General features: G+C 34.5%; 2 protein-coding genes across 12 annotated transcripts; both read right to left on the bottom strand.

The window, feature by feature from the left end:
* Positions 1-361: 361 nt before the first annotated feature.
* Positions 362-9,898, bottom strand: LOC110673850 (mitogen-activated protein kinase 20). 2 transcript variants are annotated; one of them, XM_021837076.2, is made up of 10 exons: positions 9,433-9,898; positions 6,953-7,361; positions 6,448-6,575; positions 6,258-6,317; positions 4,284-4,433; positions 3,035-3,190; positions 2,692-2,903; positions 2,429-2,530; positions 1,143-1,306; positions 362-1,056 (listed from the first exon to the last, which is right to left on the bottom strand). In XM_021837076.2, the coding sequence occupies exons 2-10, from the start codon at positions 7,347-7,349 to the stop codon at positions 617-619; spliced, it is 1,809 nt and encodes a 602-aa protein (XP_021692768.2). In that variant the 5' UTR covers positions 7,350-7,361; positions 9,433-9,898; the 3' UTR covers positions 362-616. The 2 variants fall into 2 exon arrangements, with proteins under 2 accessions (XP_021692768.2, XP_021692767.2); XM_021837075.2 differs by having other exon boundaries at positions 9,287-9,897.
* A 1,394-nt stretch (positions 9,899-11,292) lies between these two features.
* Positions 11,293-19,212, bottom strand: LOC110673875 (ribose-phosphate pyrophosphokinase 3, chloroplastic-like). Of its 10 annotated transcripts, none has more exons than XR_009151292.1 (7): positions 18,964-19,212; positions 18,325-18,493; positions 16,916-17,131; positions 14,995-15,035; positions 14,773-14,906; positions 11,919-12,056; positions 11,293-11,696 (listed from the first exon to the last, which is right to left on the bottom strand). XR_009151292.1 is itself a non-coding variant. In XM_058153262.1 (6 exons), the coding sequence occupies exons 3-6, from the start codon at positions 17,081-17,083 to the stop codon at positions 11,989-11,991; spliced, it is 411 nt and encodes a 136-aa protein (XP_058009245.1). In that variant the 5' UTR covers positions 17,084-17,131; positions 18,325-18,493; positions 18,964-19,212; the 3' UTR covers positions 11,293-11,988. The 10 variants fall into 10 exon arrangements, 1 of the variants encoding a protein (XP_058009245.1); XR_009151293.1 differs by having other exon boundaries at positions 11,293-11,640; XM_058153262.1 differs by having other exon boundaries at positions 11,293-12,056.
* Positions 19,213-19,583: the final 371 nt, after the last annotated feature.

Here is a 19,583-nt window from a genome sequence, read left to right as displayed (position 1 = left end):
AAATCTCTTCCATAAAAAATAGAGCCTTTTTCATTAGTTTAAGGTTAAAAAGTTTCAAATTTAAATTTGTAAAAAATAAAATAATTAAAAAAAAATCAATGACTGCTTATTTTAGCCGCCTTGATGAAGATCCTTGGTTATAAATTTTTGACTGCTGGTAACCAACCATTGCAGGCGTGACCGTGCACGCACGCAGGAGGTCTTCAAGATCAATCCAAACAAGTTTAAGAAACACCTGGCATTATTATCAATTCAAAGAAATATATAAAAAAATATAAACCCTTTTTACGGTAGTGGTCTATTTATGAAAAGTTGAGCCGGGTGATGAACCACCGAAGACTATCAAGAACTGCAACGAACAGAAAAGAAAAATGATGGTTGCTTTATTGGGATTTTTATTTTATAAAAATTGAGTTCTCATGTAGAGTTTTATCTAATATATGTACATCTTTTTCACGACATCCAGTATGTAGTTACTCATGACCAAACCTAGTGCCTAAACTCGACTGGCTCTCGCAATAAAGCTCCATCCATCGCTCTTCTTTAGTTTTGTAATTTCCTGTACATGGATTCTGTCCGTTTAGCACAAGAACAGCGACTCCTTCCACTGCTTGCTTTAGTACATCTTTGTCATACCATATTGAACTGTACCAACTTTTCTGTGAGAAGCCGGGGCAGTTACAGCAGGGCTGATCCCACCGTGCTGAGCCTTGGCATGCAGCAAATTTGTATTGATTGAAATTTGGTCATCGACCTTATTCATTCCTGCCCGGGTCAGAAAAAAGGGGTTGGAGTCGATATTGATAGCTATATCTGGTGCATATTTAGTAGCTATGCTACATTGCTGGACTTGCTTTTGTGAAGACAATTCCCTCTGGGTTTCTGAGGCAGATCTATCTTGCTTCCCTGTACTAGATTTGCAGTAGCCATATGCAGAAGGGATCGCCTGAGGAGGAACTAACGAGCCTCTAATAAATGTTCTTGGGTCATAGGCATCTTTCATAATACTTCCATTGTCGTATGGAACAACTGGCCCCACAACCTTTCCTGGTTTAGCTGTTCCAGTACATATAAGAAATTATTATTTGCATATAAAATAATATTTAAACCCATAATTAGTTAGCAAAAGGGACTGTGTGTACCCATTGGAATTCTTTGTGGCGCATGCAGGGTTGATATATTTACATGAGTTCCCTCAGAATCTCGGGAATTTTTGCTGTAAGTTTCCTCCGCCGCCTGCCGATCTCTCAAAGAAGCAATATTTTGTTCTCTGGGAGGAATTGTGTTTGAATGTATAATTGTAGACCTGTAAATAGAATAGAAGGAAATTTGTTGTAATCACTAGGCAATTTAAAGGAAACATAAGCCAAACACAATGCGCATGCCACTATCGTAGTAAGAGGTCAAGAATTATTTATATAGCAACAAACTAAAGACCTCTAAGAAGGAAAGAAAGGTACCAATTTATATTTCTGTCAAGAAGAAAGGAAATAAAAAGAAAGAAAAAATAAATCCATCTCTCTTCTTCTTCTTCTTCTTCTTCAAACCGAACAACACTCTTCCAAATCCTAAACCAAACCAAATTTCTAATTCATATTGGTTCAGTTTGATTTAATGGTTATCTGTACACGAACAACCTAAATCTATATCCTTCTTTTGCTTTGAATTACTCACTATTTATATTATGCTTTGCTAACAGTTCAGTATTACTGCAATTTTTGTCATCATTGCATTCGTTTTACTAGTAACTACACATCATTCAATGTTCACATGTGCCCATTCAGTATAATCTTCTTTACTTCATCCACACTCCTATGTTATCTAATTTATCCAACACCTTGTTGCTCCTGCATTCTCACCATTGTCCAATTCATCCATCTCAAATTAGAGTTTTAAATAACAGCATGTCACCAATGTTTCTTCCATTGACAAGATAAATGTAACAGCCAAATAACTTTCATCAAGTTCCACATCAGATTAACATAAATGATACCAATTTACTGGATCAATAAGGGTGATATGGCTGTCATTCTGTAAATCCAAATTCAAATCCACATCAGAAAGCCATTTCTTTGCTGCATAATGGGCACATGGGATGCAACGGACAATTTAAAGCCTAGACAAAGAGCAATGTTTTCTTCCTTTCAAGCATGGCCCACAATGTTATTGTGTCCACCAGTTTATGGAAAACTTGTAAAACCTGGTTTCATCCTTGGCTCTCAACAACATCAGATTGTAACCACTAAATACACCAGCTGTTAAAATCATCAACATCATCGTCTAATTTGACTTACACATAACATAAACAGCAAGAGACGAGTAAACATAACTTGTACCAAAAACTAATAGCAAAATAATAAAAGCAACAAGAATTAGTTGTAAGTAAACAAATAACATAGCCGCAAATGAAAATCCCATATATATTTACCTAGGAAGAGATACATGTTTTCTTTCAAGTGGAATTATCGGCCCACTTTTACTACCATTTTCCTCAAGATGTGCAAACTGCCTTCTAAATTGATCAACAGCACTGTGTGCATAAGACATAAAATTAGGGCAAAGTGGAAGCAAAGAGATAATTATATTAACTACATCTGTAAGATGAAAAATGTTAGAGAAACCATGAAATTTAGAACCTCAGCGTGCTTATCGCTAGAGGTGCGGAGAGAGAGAAGGAGAATGATATGGAACCTTGGATAAAGAAAGTTAGTCCTCTCTGTTCCATTTATGTAGTCCTTGAGCAATTGAGGATGGTATTCCAGTATCTCTCGAAAAATTAGCTCTCTTATGTCCTCCTTTGTAACTTTTCGCCTCTCAAACTCAAACTCCATCTTTGTTATTGGTTGACAGGATGGCTCCCTCTCAACTTTTGCCAGTCCCTTGAAGTAAGGATCTGCTAATGCCTGAGGAAGTACCGGGTCAAAATTTGATTTGTTAACCATTGTAAAGCAAAATATCCAGATGCCACACCCTAAACTGACCACATTTTTCATCAGATTTGTGTCAAGGGAAAAAAAAGAGAGAATAAGCAAACCTCTTTAGCAGTTGGCCTGTCTTTTGGATCAAAAGCAAGTAGCCTTTCCAACAGACGCAGTGCCAATGGATCAGCATTTGGAAATTTCTGAGCAAATGGCACAGGCTGCTTTTTCCTCATGGTAGTTAAATATTTCCTTGCCTTATCATTTCGAACCTGGAAAGAATGAAGTCGTTAATATGTTAAACATTTTAGGTCTATATATTTTAGAAACAAAATTAAGAAAATAATTTATCAGATAGTTTTGATGTCTTAATTATTTAAGGCATTTTTTAGCATTTGGCTTTGTTATTAGGGCTATGGTCTTTTTACATTACCTATACAAGTATTATTAGCAGTTCTTTCAATGTCAAGTTGAATTTGGATGATTAAAATTGAAATCAAAATTTAGAGCTTCATGCCTTTTCTCTGTGTTTTTTTATTGTCTTTTCATGGTCCTACATTAACTTGTATGTGTTTTATGTGCAAGAAACTTTCTGGGTTGGCTGTTTGTATGCATGTGACTATGCGAGTGTGTAAGCTCATTGTGGTACTGGTACAAGTGTGCGTAGGTATTCAGTTTATACACATGAATGTAAATTGAGCAATCATAAGCACACATTAAGGTCTATTTGTTTGGCCAAAAATAATGACTATGGAAAATATTTTGTGGAAAACATTTTCCAATTTATTTCCTATTGTTTGGTTGCAATAATGAAAATAGTATGAAATCATTTTCTAGCGTTCAGAATACACTGGAAAATATTAATTTTTCTTCAATTTATAAGCTTATGAAAAATCTTTAAACCTATTTGTACAAAAAAAATTCTTTGGACATATAAAAATTTCATATATTGCTATTCATCAATGAATATGAAAAATTACACAATAAATGGCAAATTGTGGTTGTCACTGCCATTGTTTACCAGTGACTATCAAAGATGAATAGCACTAATTGGTAGACTAATGAGTAAATTTTATGTAGTTTCCTAACAGGTTTTTTTTTCTCTTTCAATCAGTTAGTCAAGTCCGCAGATTGTTTTCCTCTTTTCAAAAGAGGAAGCAAATTCCTTAAAAATGTCCTAATTTCTCCTTTAGTAGAAAAACATTTTCCGTTGACTAATTTTCTTAAGTCCCTTCCAAAAAATGCAGAAACTGTTTTCTGGGTACATAATTTCCAAGAAACAAATGGAGCCTAAGTGTGAAATTCAAACTTGAGCAACATGACCAAATACTTGTACAAGAACTACTAAAAAATAATTTCACTTACCCGTGATATTGTATCTAATGATGGGGTACCAAGCAGATCCGTCATCAAATCCAATTGATGAACAACATTTTTACCGGGAAAGAGTGGTTTCCCTGTTAGTACTTCAGCAAAGATGCAACCTATACTCCATATATCAATTGCTGGTGTATACTGTATCCAGATGCCATCAGGTTAAAACAGCAAAAGTAAGTGGAAAGCAAAAATTGCAAGAGAACCAAAATCATTTTTTATAATTATCCTGGAAAAAAGAACACATTTTGGCACTTCTCCTATATAGGATGAAACAAAAAACTGTTGCAGAAAACTTATACATTTGTTTTCCTACCTTGCCATGCTAATTTTTTATCTGACACTGGATACACTAACATTTTGATGATATATTTTTCTATTTATGCTTTTCCATAAAAAGCGTCTTGGATGTGCAGGAGCATGTGGGGTATGAACTGCCACATAAGATAGGATTGGATAGGATGTCATATGGTGGACACCATCCCATCTCTCATGCAGGGTTTTACTGAAAACAGGAGATCTCCATAATGTTGAAGGAGAAACTAAAGATGGGGGGAGAAGAAAAGAATAACATAGAAATAGAAACAATCAATTGAATCACAATCGCAAGAGGCTGGCAGCATTTACCAAAGCAAGCAAAAACAACTACCTAAGACCAATAATATTGGTGACTATCATTGACAGAAGATGCCCACTAATTCAAAGTGCCACTCCACCCTTTTTCTATTACATATCTGCAAATTATACTCCAAATCTGGGGAATCTAAGGTTCCATTTGTTTCACAGAAATTTGACAATGAAACATATTTTCGAGGAAAAAATTTAAGAAAATAAATTTCTTCTGTTTGGTTGCAAATTGAAAGTTGCAACATGGACAATTATCTGGATTAGGGATGAGTGACATGAGACTTCAATCTCATCCCCAGATCAAAGCCCATGATATGTGAATAACCAAGGCCATAAAGTGAAACTCTAGCTGCTGATGTAAAATCCAAAATAAAATCATAGATGAGGAACCAACTTTAGAACATAGGCAGCGTTCACTATACTATACTCAACTCAACTCAACTAAGCCTTTATCCAAAAATTTGGGGTCGGCTATATGGATTCTCTTTCTCCACCCTAAACGATTTTGGGTTAAATCCTCGGAAATGTGTAATGCTTCTAGGTCATATTGTACTACTCTCCTCCAAGTCAGTTTAGGTCTACCCCTTCTTTTCTTTCTATCCTCCAATCTAATGTGCTCTACTTGTCTAACTGGAACCTTCGTATGTTTACGCTTCACATGACCAAACCACCTCAATCTCCTTTCTCTCAACTTATCCTCAATTGGCACCACTCCTGCCTTTTCTCTAATACTCTCATTACGGACTTTATTTAGTTTAGAATGGTCACAAATTTGGTGATGATTTTCCTCCACAAAAGAAGGGGAAAATGGACTTTTATGCTCACATGACAGAGCAGCAAACATACCGAACATGGTATTTCAAAACTTGTCATTGCCAAGCAGAAAAAAATTACTGAACCAATCACATTCCGATGTCTATATCAAAATAACGTTAACTCACAAAAACACAGCAAATTTATAACTTAATATTCAGCACTCTGAGTGTTAAGCCAATATTTTATTGTGTTTAAAACATATAACTTAAGCTCCTCCAATAGGGAATTTAACCACTGGACAATTATGCATTAAATATGCTAACGCCCGCTTCTTTCTTCACCAAAAGCCTCATTTCATAGAAGAGGAAGTAAAATAATTAGAACCGACCTATATAACTACCCTCTTAAACTTCATATCCAGGACCCTAGTCCTATATAAATGCAAGAAAATATTTTATTACTCTAAAAACAAATATACAGATACAAAAAAACAAGTGTATTATAGTCATTAGATCTATGAAATCATAGACTTGGATACTGAATAAATTTTAAATTTGTCAAACCATATGTTCCTGAACAAACCTTGGAAAAAAATGATCCACAGAGTTCAGGAGCTCTATACCATCGTGTTGCAACATAGTCCTGTAATAAACCATACAATTTCAAACAATCAGCTCCTCCATTCCTAGATATATAAAGATAAATATGCCCAATCTGGGTCTATGCCTGAAGTATAGCAATTATAATAGCTCTAATATGATAGATGGCATACCGTCCAAAATACTGTTGTAGGGGTATCACTGAAAGCAACTCGTGCCAGCCCAAAATCACAAATTTTAAGTTTACAGTTTGCATTTGCTAATATATTCTTTGGCTTTAAATCTCGATGATAGACATTTGCTGCAGGCAATAAGTTAGAATTAGACTTGTGCGATCCAACAGCTGAATAAGAAAAGGAATTAAGAGAGGAAAGGAGTGAAAAAGACAAATAAAGATAATAACAAATACAATCTAAAATTTCAGGAAAATCACATTACGACAAAGAGAGAAGTTCCAAATAATATTACATTAAGATTGAAAGGGTTGACTTATGCAGGTAGTGAATTTGTTGCCAATATAAAAAGGTTCAGGACAAGACAAGGCATCATTTGGAAATCTTCGACATCTATATATGTCATCCATTGGCTGATTGGAAATCAGTCACCCAAATTTGCTTTTGACAAATATTAAGTAAAAATATGTATTAAAGTAATAAAGCAATAAGATAACTGTAATACCTGTGTGGATATACTTTAATGCACGAAGAAGCTGGTAAAGAAAAAACTGATGGTGCTCTCGCGTCAAGTCATCATTGGCTTTAATGACTTGATGTAGATCCGACTCCATTAGCTCAAAAACAACATAAATATCTTTGAAATCCCTTCTTGAAGGTGGAAGCATAATATGCTTAATTTCCACAATATCAGGATGTCTTAGGAGTCTAAGCAGCTTTATTTCACGAAGAATACGAGCAGCATCTGAAATGTGTTCAAAGATATCATGTATTTTCTTTATTGCCACTTTTTCACCAGTGTGGGTGACAATTGCTGAGCAAACAACGCCATAACTGCCTTTGCCAATTACTTCCTGAATTTTATACCTATTGGCATCACCATATTCAGAGAAGAAGTCCATCTCTGTTGAATTCTGAAGCATAGAATTCCAAGTCAGATGAAAACACAAACAAATACCATGATAAATACACTGCAAGAAGCTCCTACCATACCCTACATATACAAATATATATACATGCATTTTATGTCCCAAGTGAGTGTGTGTGCTTTTTAAGTTTGTATGGTATGAAACTAAATGCAGAGCAGTGGAAATTTATATTTTGCATAAGATTCTCTTCACGTTCCTTGCCATTATATTCTTTTATCATATCCAACTGAACGTTGTCTGTGTTACCAATGAATGTCAAATCAAGAGTTATTAGATTCTTGTCCAAAAATGTGTCCAATGTTATTTAATACTTAAAGGACTTGAAGAATGCCCCTCTAACAAAGCAATGGAAAACCTTTAGTGGTATCTTTTGTAATTAATGAAAACTATACTCATGCTATCCGTATCAAAAACTTCACTGACATAAATAAAAGTTTCTTCATTTTTTAGTTAAAATGGCCAGGGTATGAAATACATGGAAAAAGGAAGAACAAAGGGCATTCTAATAAGAATAGTCAAAATGGAAATTTATTTTAACAGTACTTAATGGCAACTGTAACAAGATCAAAAGTTTTCTCCACTGCAATAATTTCAATTCATTTTCCAAATAGCTCTACTCTACAGTATCTAAAAGTCATCATACTTTTACCTTGTATACAATTGTAATAGCAGGAAATAACAATTGGAATTCATCGAATGCAAATAAAGTGAATGAAACCATTAAAATATGCATAGGCTAAAATATAAGGCACAAACACAAATATTTCACATCTACTAAGATAATAAAATAAGAAGTGAATTTAACTAGAAACTGAGTTTTTGAGAGCTAAGTATCCTGAACTAGAACCTAACAAATTCCATTTTCACATATCAGACATACTCTGAATCATGAAGGATCATTGAAAACGAAATCTAAAAAAAAAAAAAAAAAAGAGTAGCTTGCTCAAACCACAATCCAACCAAACCTGCAGCTTCAAATGTAGGCAATACACAAATATTAATAAACTGGAAAATAGTCAAATTCTTTTGCTCCAAGTTGTAGAAAATCATAAACTGACGAATAAAACTCTAAAAATCAAGTTTTTTTTTAAAAAAAAAAGAATGAAGATGAATTGATGCAGGAAACACGAATATTTAATAGGGAAAAAAGTTTTTGATAACTGGTAAGAAAATCCACTCATTAGGCAGTATGTAATCCACCTGAAAATAAGGAAGGAGAATAAAGGAAAAAAAAAAAAAAAAAGGAAAAACGCATTGTAATGAAATCATAGAAGAGGATTTGCATTTATGTCAATGGGTTGCACTCCAGAAATAGAAAGAAACCCACTACTCAAAAATAAATTCAGATTCGATGATGCTACATTATCCGTATTGGCAATGCAAAACATAAAAAATAAAAATAAAAAAAAGAAAAATTAAAAAAAAAAGAAATTAAAAGCAGCATACATGTAACACACACACACACACACACACACACACAAAGCCTCTCCCGCAAAGAAAATACCAAAAGAACATACATGCTGTTATCACAATTTTCATAACAAAACCTACCAGAAAAATCCCACCTACCTACCAGACAGATTTTTTTTTCTCTAGCATTAGGATTAAATAGTTGAATAGGATAACTATCGTAAATGCAAAACTTTGCCAGTTTATATGAGATGGAGACTTGAAAATAATTTTCTTTGAGATATAGAAGATTTAGCTAATTAACATTCAAGAAGAGTGATCTCCTTCTTACACAATTGCATTAAATAGTAATCAGCTCCCAATTAGATACATAAAATTAATAAGATTTTTCCTTCATATAAACAAGAAAGGAAAAAGAAGGGGAAAAAAAAAAGACACATCATAGTTTCTCAGGAATGAAAAGGCTTAGTAATGAAGTTAACACAAGAATAATCCATCACCTTCTTCCAGTGATCTTGCTGCATTATTGTTTTCTCTCTCTTATAAAACTGCCAAACTTAAAACTGTTTGTCCAAACGACAATCTGCTTTGGCCAGTTGAGATAAAAAAACCAGGAAACAAGAAGAAAAAAGAAGGAAAAATAAACCTCAACAATAAGAAGAAGAAAGGATCAGCCACATTTGCCCCATCTACCCCTGCTCCTTATGAACAACCCACAATTCCACCTTATTACCCTCCTCGAATCCTTCACCAGCGCACATAAAATCCACAACACCACCAATTCCGTCATACGCACCTCCACCTCCTCCGCCTCTTTCCACAATCCCACCACTAAAGCTAGCATAAAGCAGCGAGCGCCTCTCGACAATCCAGTAACGGGAACAATAACAATAATTCTAGCATTTCCTTGACCTTTCGGCCTTCCCTTGCGTACAGATCCAAATAAATTAAGAAACCCTAGACCAGAGTTGTTATGGCCTTTTTTTAATCTTCAAGGAAGCTGCAGTGTATGGCTTAGAGTGCAGAAGCTGCAAGATCTCAACACCGACAAGAGAGAGAGAGAGAGAGAGAGAGAGAGAGAGAGAGAGAGAAGAAGGGGAGAGCCAGAGAAGCGTTTGGCGTGAATCTAGAGCGATATAAACAAGCTGAGAACAAGGGGCATTTAGCGGCCGTAGAAATCTACGGATAAGGGTATTTTAATACGGAAGTGGCAGTATTCTGTAATTATTATGGAATTCCAGGGGTGTTTTATGTTGGGGATTCGGTCGATAGAGAAAGTGGAATGAAAAGAATAATACAGGTGTTGGTCCCATTTGCTAACGAGCGTTCAACACGTGGCAAGAATCTGGAGGTTGCAGAAAGGAAATGTGGGTCCGTGTGTTTTATAAAGGAACGTCACACGTTCGATTAATCGGTGATCCTGGCTTCTGGTGCTGCTGATGACGTAGCGCGTGCTAGATTTCCGCGTGGCTTCTCCCTAATTTTCGGCAATTTTTCCTAATTTTATATAATGCTATTGGATTTTTTTTTTTTTGTAAAAAAATCATGAAACTAAATAAATTTTAAGATGCTATAATTTATTTATATTTTGTTACTTAAAATAATTAAAGTATGCAATGAATGTTATGTATTTATTTTTTAATTTATAAGAAAGTAAATTTTTTTTCAAAAGAAATATTTTTGTTTAATTTTAAAAAAAATTATATTGAAAAAGCTCTGACAATAACACGACTCTAAAAATAATCGAAGCCAATGGATAATCAAAATGCTGGATTCATAAAAAAAAAACAAATTTTAACTATTATCACCATTTGAGATGAATTAAACAAAACAAATATGCCAAATTGAGTTTGGGTAGGAGTGATTTGGTAGGAAAAATAAATATAGAAAACTAAATTAAGTAAGAAAATAGAAAGCATTGCTATTTGATATTCATATACAGTCATATATAATAATAGATTAAAAAAGAGTGGGTAGACGAAAACCAGCCTCTCACCAAACACTTAATCCAATTTGGACGTTTTATCCAACTTTAATTGACTTTTAGGGTTTAAACATTTAGCATTTGAATGTTACATCTTTATCAATGTAGTCATATTAATGAGCATCAATGATATTTTTTTATTTTTTAAAATTGCAAAATTATTACCACAATAATGAGAACGAGAGACAATGTAATTAATAGTATTATTTATTCTAATTCTTTCTTTTGTTTGTTATTGCTTAGGTATTATTCTCCTCTGTTGGAATAGAAGTTGGAACATATATGTATGCTCTTCATATTATAAGATGTATTTTAACATCGTTTTACCATTTCGGGTCAAGGTCTCGCAGGCATGCTGGAGTACTTAATACTCTGAGCCTTCCTATAACATACTACTGAACTTCACACAATTACAAAAATTAAACAATACTGTCTTTTCGCATTGTGAGATCAGCCGTCTCAATTATTTGCCACGGAATTGAAGAAACGTGAACTGTCAAATAGGTAAAGAAAATAGATCTTCTCCTTCCTTCTTATAATAATAATAATAATAATAGTTGTAATTACAGATTTGTCATTGTCAATCTCAGTGCACATACGTATATGTGTAAGAATGTATGAGCTGGATAGAGCAGGCTTGATACCATACGTAGCCAATAGGGAAAGAGCACAGAGGCGCACGATAATCCTTGAACTACTTGGCAAGCACTTCCTCCTCCGTTCTCTCTCCCACGTGGCCACGTCAGTGTCTGCTTTGAATTCTGTTTATGACCGTCGATTCGTCGAGCTATGGGAGACACTTCAAGTGGGCCCCATTCCCACTGCCGTTTGTTCACAATCACGCTGTCATCCAGCCACACCATTGGTTCTCTTTATGCGTCCCCATCAGGTTTTCAGCGGTCCGATTTGAAAATCCACAAAGATAGCTAGTTAAAAATTTATAATTTAATTAATAAATAAACTTTCACAGGTTGTACCAGGGTCGTAATTTCGAATTGAATCTCAATCATGTTTTGAGTTTGAATCTCAATAACAAGTCAATTCTCTTTTTTTCTTGAAAAATCACCACCCAACATTTAGTGGCAATAAAATCATGAAAGTGGTTTTGAAAATAGAGTTCCTCCATCCCACCATATAAAACTCCTTACCTCACTCATATTTGCAGAGCATTTGCAATAGATCCAGCAAGAGTCAAAACTTCAAATGGAGGTTTATTTGCTATGGCTTTGACAGTAAGAGGGCACGAAATTGTGATCCAAAAGTAGGCAAATGCATTCCCTGAGCCTTTTGAAAATCAGATAGTTAAACATTAAGAATATCATGCGGAAAAAATAAACAAATATATAAACCAAAATGATATGGAAGTGTAAGAACGATAAATGCCGGCCTTACCATCACTTTTATGAAGTAAATTACTCCCAGGAGCGCTTAGGAAACACACCATGGGTAACATATGCACTCACTTTTGCTGCACTGTAAGCGGTCAATACTTTCTACTCAACTCAACTCAGTTTTTATCTCAAAAATTTGTGATCGGCTATATGGATTCTCTTTCTCCACTCTAAACGATTTTATGTTAAATCCTCAAAAATGTGTAATGCTTCTAAATCATGTTGTACTACTCTTATCTAAGTCAGTTTAGATCTACCCTTACTTTTCTTTCTATCCTCTAACCTAATGTGCTCTACTTGTCTAACTAGAGCCTCTATATGTCTACGCTTCACATGACCAAACCGCCTCAATCTCCTTTCTCTCAACTTATACTCAATTGACACCACTCCTACCTTTTCTCTAATACTCTCATTACGGACTTTATCTAGTCTAGTATGATCACTCATCCATCTTAACATTCTCATCTTCGCAACTCTTATATTAGACACATACGACTCCTTTAGTGCCCAACACTCACTACCATATAACATGGCCAATCGTATGGCTGTACAGTAAAATTTTCCTTTCAACTTATTGGGAATTTTGTGATCACATAAAACTCCCGTAGCACGTCTCCACTTCAACCATCCGGCTTTAATCCTATGACTAACATCCTTCTCACATCCCCCATCTACTTGAAGGATTGAGCCGGGATATTTAAAGTGATTACGTTGGGGTAGTATTACTCTATCCAAACTAACTCCTTCCCTATCACTAGTTCGGCCTTCACAAAACTTGCAATGCATGTATTCTGTCTTCGTTTTACTTAACTTAAAGCCCTTTGACTCTAGAGTGCTTCTGAAAAGCTCTAGCTTTCTATTGACTCCTTCCCGTGTCTCATCCATCAGAACTATATCATCCACAAACATCAAGCACAAAGGGATACTTTCTTGTATATGTTTCGTCAATTTATCTAAAACTAATGTAAAAAGGTAAGGGCTTACAGCTGAACCTTGGTGTAATCCAACTGAGATAAGAAAATCTCATGTCCCCTCCCACTGTGCGTACAATAGTAGTTGCTCTTTCATACATATCCTTCAACACTTGTATGTACCTAATAGATACCCTCTTTTGTTCTAACACTCTTCATAAGATATCTCTTGAAACACTATCATAAGCCTTCTCCAAATCGATAAAAATCATGTGTAGATCTTTCTTCACATCTCTATATTTCTCCATCAAGCTTCTAATGAGAAAGATAGCTTCCATAGTTGAACGACCGGGCATAAAGCCAAATTGATTGAGAGAGATAGAAGTGTCCTGACGTAGTCTATGTTCTACAACTCTCTCTCAACACTTCATAGTATGGCTAATGAGTTTAATTCTCCTATAATTTGAGCAACTCTGTATATTTCCCTTATTTTTAAAAGTAGGTACTAAAATACTCCTCCATTCATCAAGCATTTTCTTTGAGTTTAGAATCTTATTAAACAATTTAGTTAACAATGTCATTCCCACATCTCCTAAACACTTCCACACTTCAATTGGTATTCCACCAGGTCCACAGGCTTTACCTACTTTCATTCTCTTAAGTGTTTCCTTTACTTCTAAAGATCTAATACTTCTAATATAATTCACATTCTTTTCTATTGCTATGTAGTCTATATTCCCGCTATTACCACTTTAACTATTATTAAAGAGATCATCAAAATAATTTATCCATCTTTCTTTAATGTCCTCATTTTTCACCAATACTTTTCCTTCTTTATCCCAAGCAGGCAATACTTTCTGGAAAAAAAAAAACTCACGAGGACAAACAGTTAGGCCTAATTTGTTGGGGTACACTATATCCATGGTCATGATATCTATCTGAACACAAACTGATATGAAAAGATAGGGTGATTCCCAAATAAAACTCAGGCAAACCTTAAACTAATGCCAGTTGTTATAACTCTGGCTAATATTCTCTATGATAGTGATAATTTAAGACGCAAAAAATGCTGCTATAAAAGAAAGGCTCCTTCAAATGTCAGGCAGTATAAACCGGATGAATATTCAGTGCTAGCTAACTTGGTGCTGTCCCACTAGACAAGCAACTGGTCAAGTCACTCGGGGGCAACTTCCATCATGTGACATGACCAATTGACCATTAAAAAAAATTTGAAATACATACAAAGTTACAAACATACATAGGATATATATAAATAAATAATATTGCAAACAGAACACATATTGGTTAGAATAGGGAATTTTCGTTAAAAAAGCAGGAGTTAACAACAACCAGTTGAGATAGAATTTTTCCTGCGTAATTGGAAATTCAACAACTTTTCTTTCTCATCCCTTAGAAAACTGTTTCAGTTTTCGTCCATGCTATTTGTACGACAGGCTGCACATTTTGATAATCTAAGTTACCTTGAGGACTTGCAGCCCAAAACATTTTCCAACTCTGGAGATTAGAAAATACATTCCTAAATGTGACTGGTAGCCAAGAATAAGCAATTTTCCTTTATTCAAAAGAATGCAAACACAAGAAAGGCATAGAAGAAATTCTCTGCTACAATTACATTTAGTAACCTCTCTAAAAAAGAAAAATTTTGGGATATGATGTGTTTTAACAGATGATGAGTATCTGAAACTCAATAAGGGTTCCTCCAGATTGGACCAAATCATCAACAATGGCCACATGACAATCAGCAAGATTTCCCTTCTTTAGTCGAACTATTCTCTTATCACCTTTGCGAACCTTTGTGCACAATGCACACCACCTAAAACTCAACAACATGAATTAGTGAGACCATGCAACAATTGGGGTATAAAAATACTTAGTCTACATAAGCAAAGTACTGAACCAACCATGGGAATTGTGCTCCATCATCTGGAAATGCAACAACTATCTGAAAGATAATGCTATTAAATAGGAGAAATACATGATACAGCAACTGAGCTATTCCTATTGGGCTAAGAAATTCTTAAGGAAATAGAAGAGTTATATTCACAACAAAAGAAACCCAACAAAAGCCGCTTATCAACAAGCAACATTGTTATGCAATTGGCAGAAACAAGCAACATTGTTATGCAACAAACCCTATCAGAGTCAGGAAGCTGGTGAAGACGTTACTTTAGCAGAGGAATTCCAGTCTCGAACAAAGGCAAAACCTGGTCCGCAAAATAAAATCTTTCATGCACACATATATATATAGGTGGAAAAAAAAGGAATAGAAGAAGAAGAAGAAGAAAAGAGAGAGACGAGACTTGTCACTTGACAACAAATATCAACAGTAACTTCAAACACTAAGAATATGTTCTAAGGCTTACAAAAGAAGATGACACGAGAACAATTTGGGCATGCTCTTAAGGGCTAAATATGTGGTCAGGGGTTATATGTTGACATAAGGCAAAAAGCAAACCCAGTAAAGAATATATTAAAGGGTAAATAACAAAAGCCCCAACATTTAGCAAAATTCACACTGGTACCCTCAGTTTTTGATAAATGAATTAAATAGTCATTGAATTTTGAAGAAATACAGACTTCATTCATTCCAATTAACATTCTAAACCATCACCTTTTAAGCAAAATAACTTTCTAGTCCCTCTACCATTTAGATGAAATAATGTTTTAGCCCCTCATCTTTTGACTTTCTAGGAACAAAGTAGTTTGAATTGAAAAATCATGGATTAATTAAAATGTTACTCAAAGTACTATCTTAGGTCTAAAGTGCATGATATTTTAATAGAAGAACTGAAGTGCTATGAAATTAACAAATTGAGAACCATTCAATCCACTTTTGAAAAAGTAAGGATTTGAATGAATTTTGCCAAAGTTAGGAAGGTCTTAGTTCCATAAATTAAAATCACCTAAGGCATGCAGTGAAAACTTAAAATCTAGTACAGTGTAAATTGATCCAACATAATAATAGCAATTTATAACTAAAATGACCAAAGAACTTACCTTCTTAAGATATTTTCAAAGAACTTCCTATGTATGAAATTCTATGAGATGATGAACTGCAATGTTTTTCATGACATGTCCAACCCTCACTTCCTAAGTAATAATCCAATAATATTTTCACCATTTTTTTATTAAAAATCCTCTCAACAATGGTGATCATAGTGCCTTTCAGGTTCAAGATGCCAAAGAACTTGCTGTAATAGAAAGAAATTAAAAACTAGCCAAAGAACTTGCTATAATAAAAAGATGCCAAAGAGAAAGGAATTCCAACCACACTGTTCACTGAAACCAGAAAGATTTAATAGAATATGAAGATCTGCTATAATACATTTCAAAAACTAGCCTAACAAGAAAATTTTCAGCATTGGTGTTCTGGTACATAAGCTAAAATTATAACATATTTACACATAGACAATAGGCTACTACCATACCAATGCAATAGAAGTAGATAATTTTAGCATTTCACATAAAAGGAATTCCAACCAAACTGTCCACTGAGACCAAAAAGATTGAATAGAATATGGAAACTCGCTATAATAAATTCTAAAAACTTGCCTAACAGGTAACTTCTCAGCTTTGGTGTTTTGGTATATATAAAAACTCACTTAGACATGATTTGCTAAAAAGATAATGTAACAGCGATTAAAAATATTTGAGTGTAGAGCACTACAATAAAGGAAAAAGTAGAATACCAGTTTCCCAGTTATATTATAATAGTAACAATAATAAAAGATAATGGCAAAAAACCAGTAGAGCATTAATGTCATAAATGACTAGACTAGTGGTGCCACCCCTTGATATGGGAATATTCGATAATATCCTCACCATTGTAAATGCAGTTGCAACATTCCCTTCTTCTTCCATTTGCTCAAAGGAGCCAGTTGGAAAGAATGGTAAAACTAACGTGAAGGAAGCAACAAACAGTCGTGGAAACGCATATATGACTCCTGGAGAACTGAATGACACAAGAAAGGCAACACGTTCACCTCGCATTTCTTGTGCATTGTTTATATAAAGGTTTGGAAATCCACATCAAAATTCCTGAAAAAATAGTAGAAACTCATCACTACTCCATACCAAATAAACTCAAGCTGATACAAGGTAAATGTGCAATCTACCTTACACCACAAGCTGAAGGCCATATGCTGTCTTAAGTTCTGAACTATAAATATTTATGCATATAATATGCAACTGCAGAACTTATAAAAGATAATTTTTCATATGAAGAGGCAAGCAGAGAACAGATGCAGGAGCCTGTTTTTTTTTTAAGCCAGAAAGAGTTACTTCATCAGAAGATCACCAAATCTGCCATTACTAAATATTTAGTTTTCACAATTAATCTTTCGTACCTAATTTCCAACCCACCTCTGGTCAAGCGTATGTATTCATTCTTTGGTTTGAATTTAAAATTTTACAGCAGACCAAATTTTCATGGAAACTTCTAGAAAACAACATTAGAGAAGCTAAACAAGAGATAGTTGTTGCAGGGAGATGAGCGCATAAAATGTTTGCAAAGTGCCGCAATTCTCAATCAAAAGCAACTAAACTCAATTAAGCTCTAATCCAATCTACATAGGGACTTGGGGTAGCTTATTTGAATCCTTCTATATCACATAGATGCGGCAAAGTGTAATATTGAACATCACCCACAGTGGCCCTCTTTTATCTGGGTTTGGACTGTTTATGTACGTTCACAGGTGGTGTTTCTCACTCACGAAAGACACTCTGTTTTACTTCCCCTAGGGGATATGTGTTTCTATGCAAGATCTCAGAGAAGATGCAGCTTAACCTTTAAGTAGAAAACCAAAACTCAATTCCTAGAAAATGGCAGTTGACTTCCTTAAATTTTTGCATTCATGGTAAACCTCAAATAATATATAGGAAACAGAAAAGTTGCAAGGAGATTCAATTAAAATGGAAAGAGACATTCTTGATTCTTCATTCAAAAGCATCCAGGAAGTACTCTTTCTAGCATCAAGTAGTAGTGTAGGCTGAAATAATCATTCAATATTCTATTGAAAAGAGAATTCCTTTACACCATAAAAATCTGAGATCAAATCTCTAATCCATCTAAATGTATGCTAAGAAGAAACAAGAAAAAAGTACAAGGGCGTTCATTTATTTTCATGGTTTAGGGAAATAGACTATGGCAGCAGAACAGAAATAAAAAAAAAGAACAAAGTACCACGACAAAACAATTAAGTTACAAAAAAGAAAAAAAAAAGCACACAGACCTCCCGTTGATGGATTGGAGAGTAATGAGGTCAGAGTGAGCAGCGACTTTACGGGCAAGGTATTCACAGTCTGCGCAGTAAAAGAGATGCACTGGCTTCTTCTGATGATGAGGTTGAGTTTTTTCCTTCTTCTCCATTTCCTAGTCTCTCTTTCTGAGTCCTAGCAACACTGTGGATTTCAATAGAAAAAACGAACTGAACTGAACTGGAACAACAGAACCAATTTGGACCGAGAGAGTGCACATGAAATTAGTGAATAATATGCAAGTGCTGCAGTAATGAACCCCAATAACAAATGCTTACTCTGGGCAGCTTAATCCGAGTAGCTTCATAAAAAAAAATAAAAAATAAAAAACAAAACAGAAAAAAGAAACATTTGTGCCTATACCCAACACCAACTCCAGAAAACCGAGATAAGCCACTAGAAAACTATAACCTAAAAAACCAATTCAGGACAAGTATGCAAATGGCAACATTTGTGCCTATACACCAACACCAACTCTATTCATTGGCCGAGAAAACAAAGAAAATCAATTTAAAAAATGGAATTTCACATTTATCTCTGTTCTTACTTCTTAGAATGGAAAGAAATCCTAGAATTATAGAATTTTTAGGGAAAAAAAAAACAAGAAGAAAAACCTTGGCAACTGCGGAAAAGCCGGAAGAAGAGGCTTGGAGAGTAAATGTTAAACCGTCGGAGAGGGCAGAGGAGAGGCCGCCACAGCTGCAGAGAGAGGCTGCGAAAGGCCGTTGGAGAGGCGAGAGATGGTCGAGAAGCAGAGGGACATGAGAAGGAAGCGTGAAGACTGTCTGGACTATGAACACCGAACTGGGTCGACGTGCGCGGCAATAAAACCAAGATTATCTTCCAGATGGATCCTATCTATGGAATACAATTACAAAAGCGAGTTTTTTTTTTTAATAAATAAAGAGGATGGAAATTTAAAACGTTGTGAATTTTTTTTATTTTTTAAAATAATTATTTTGTAAAAAATATTATATTAATGTAAAAATAATAGCACACACATATATCAATTTAATATGTTATATTAAATATAAAAAAATAACGTGCGGTTTTACGCTTTTAATATTTAAGATTTGTAATTTTTTTGGCTGTAATTTGAGATTTATAATTTTGTGTTGTGAGTATTTAAGTGGTTATATTTTTAATATCATTTAAAAAATTAATGAGAGATATATAAAATTATTTTTTATATTTTTTAATTAATTTTGATTAAAATTTAAATTTAAAACCTTTC

This window comes from Hevea brasiliensis, chromosome 9 (assembly GCF_030052815.1).
Source record: "Hevea brasiliensis isolate MT/VB/25A 57/8 chromosome 9, ASM3005281v1, whole genome shotgun sequence".
Classification (NCBI taxonomy): domain Eukaryota; kingdom Viridiplantae; phylum Streptophyta; class Magnoliopsida; order Malpighiales; family Euphorbiaceae; genus Hevea; species Hevea brasiliensis.
Note: the sequence above shows the minus strand (reverse complement) of the source record. Positions and strands in the feature narration are given on the sequence as shown.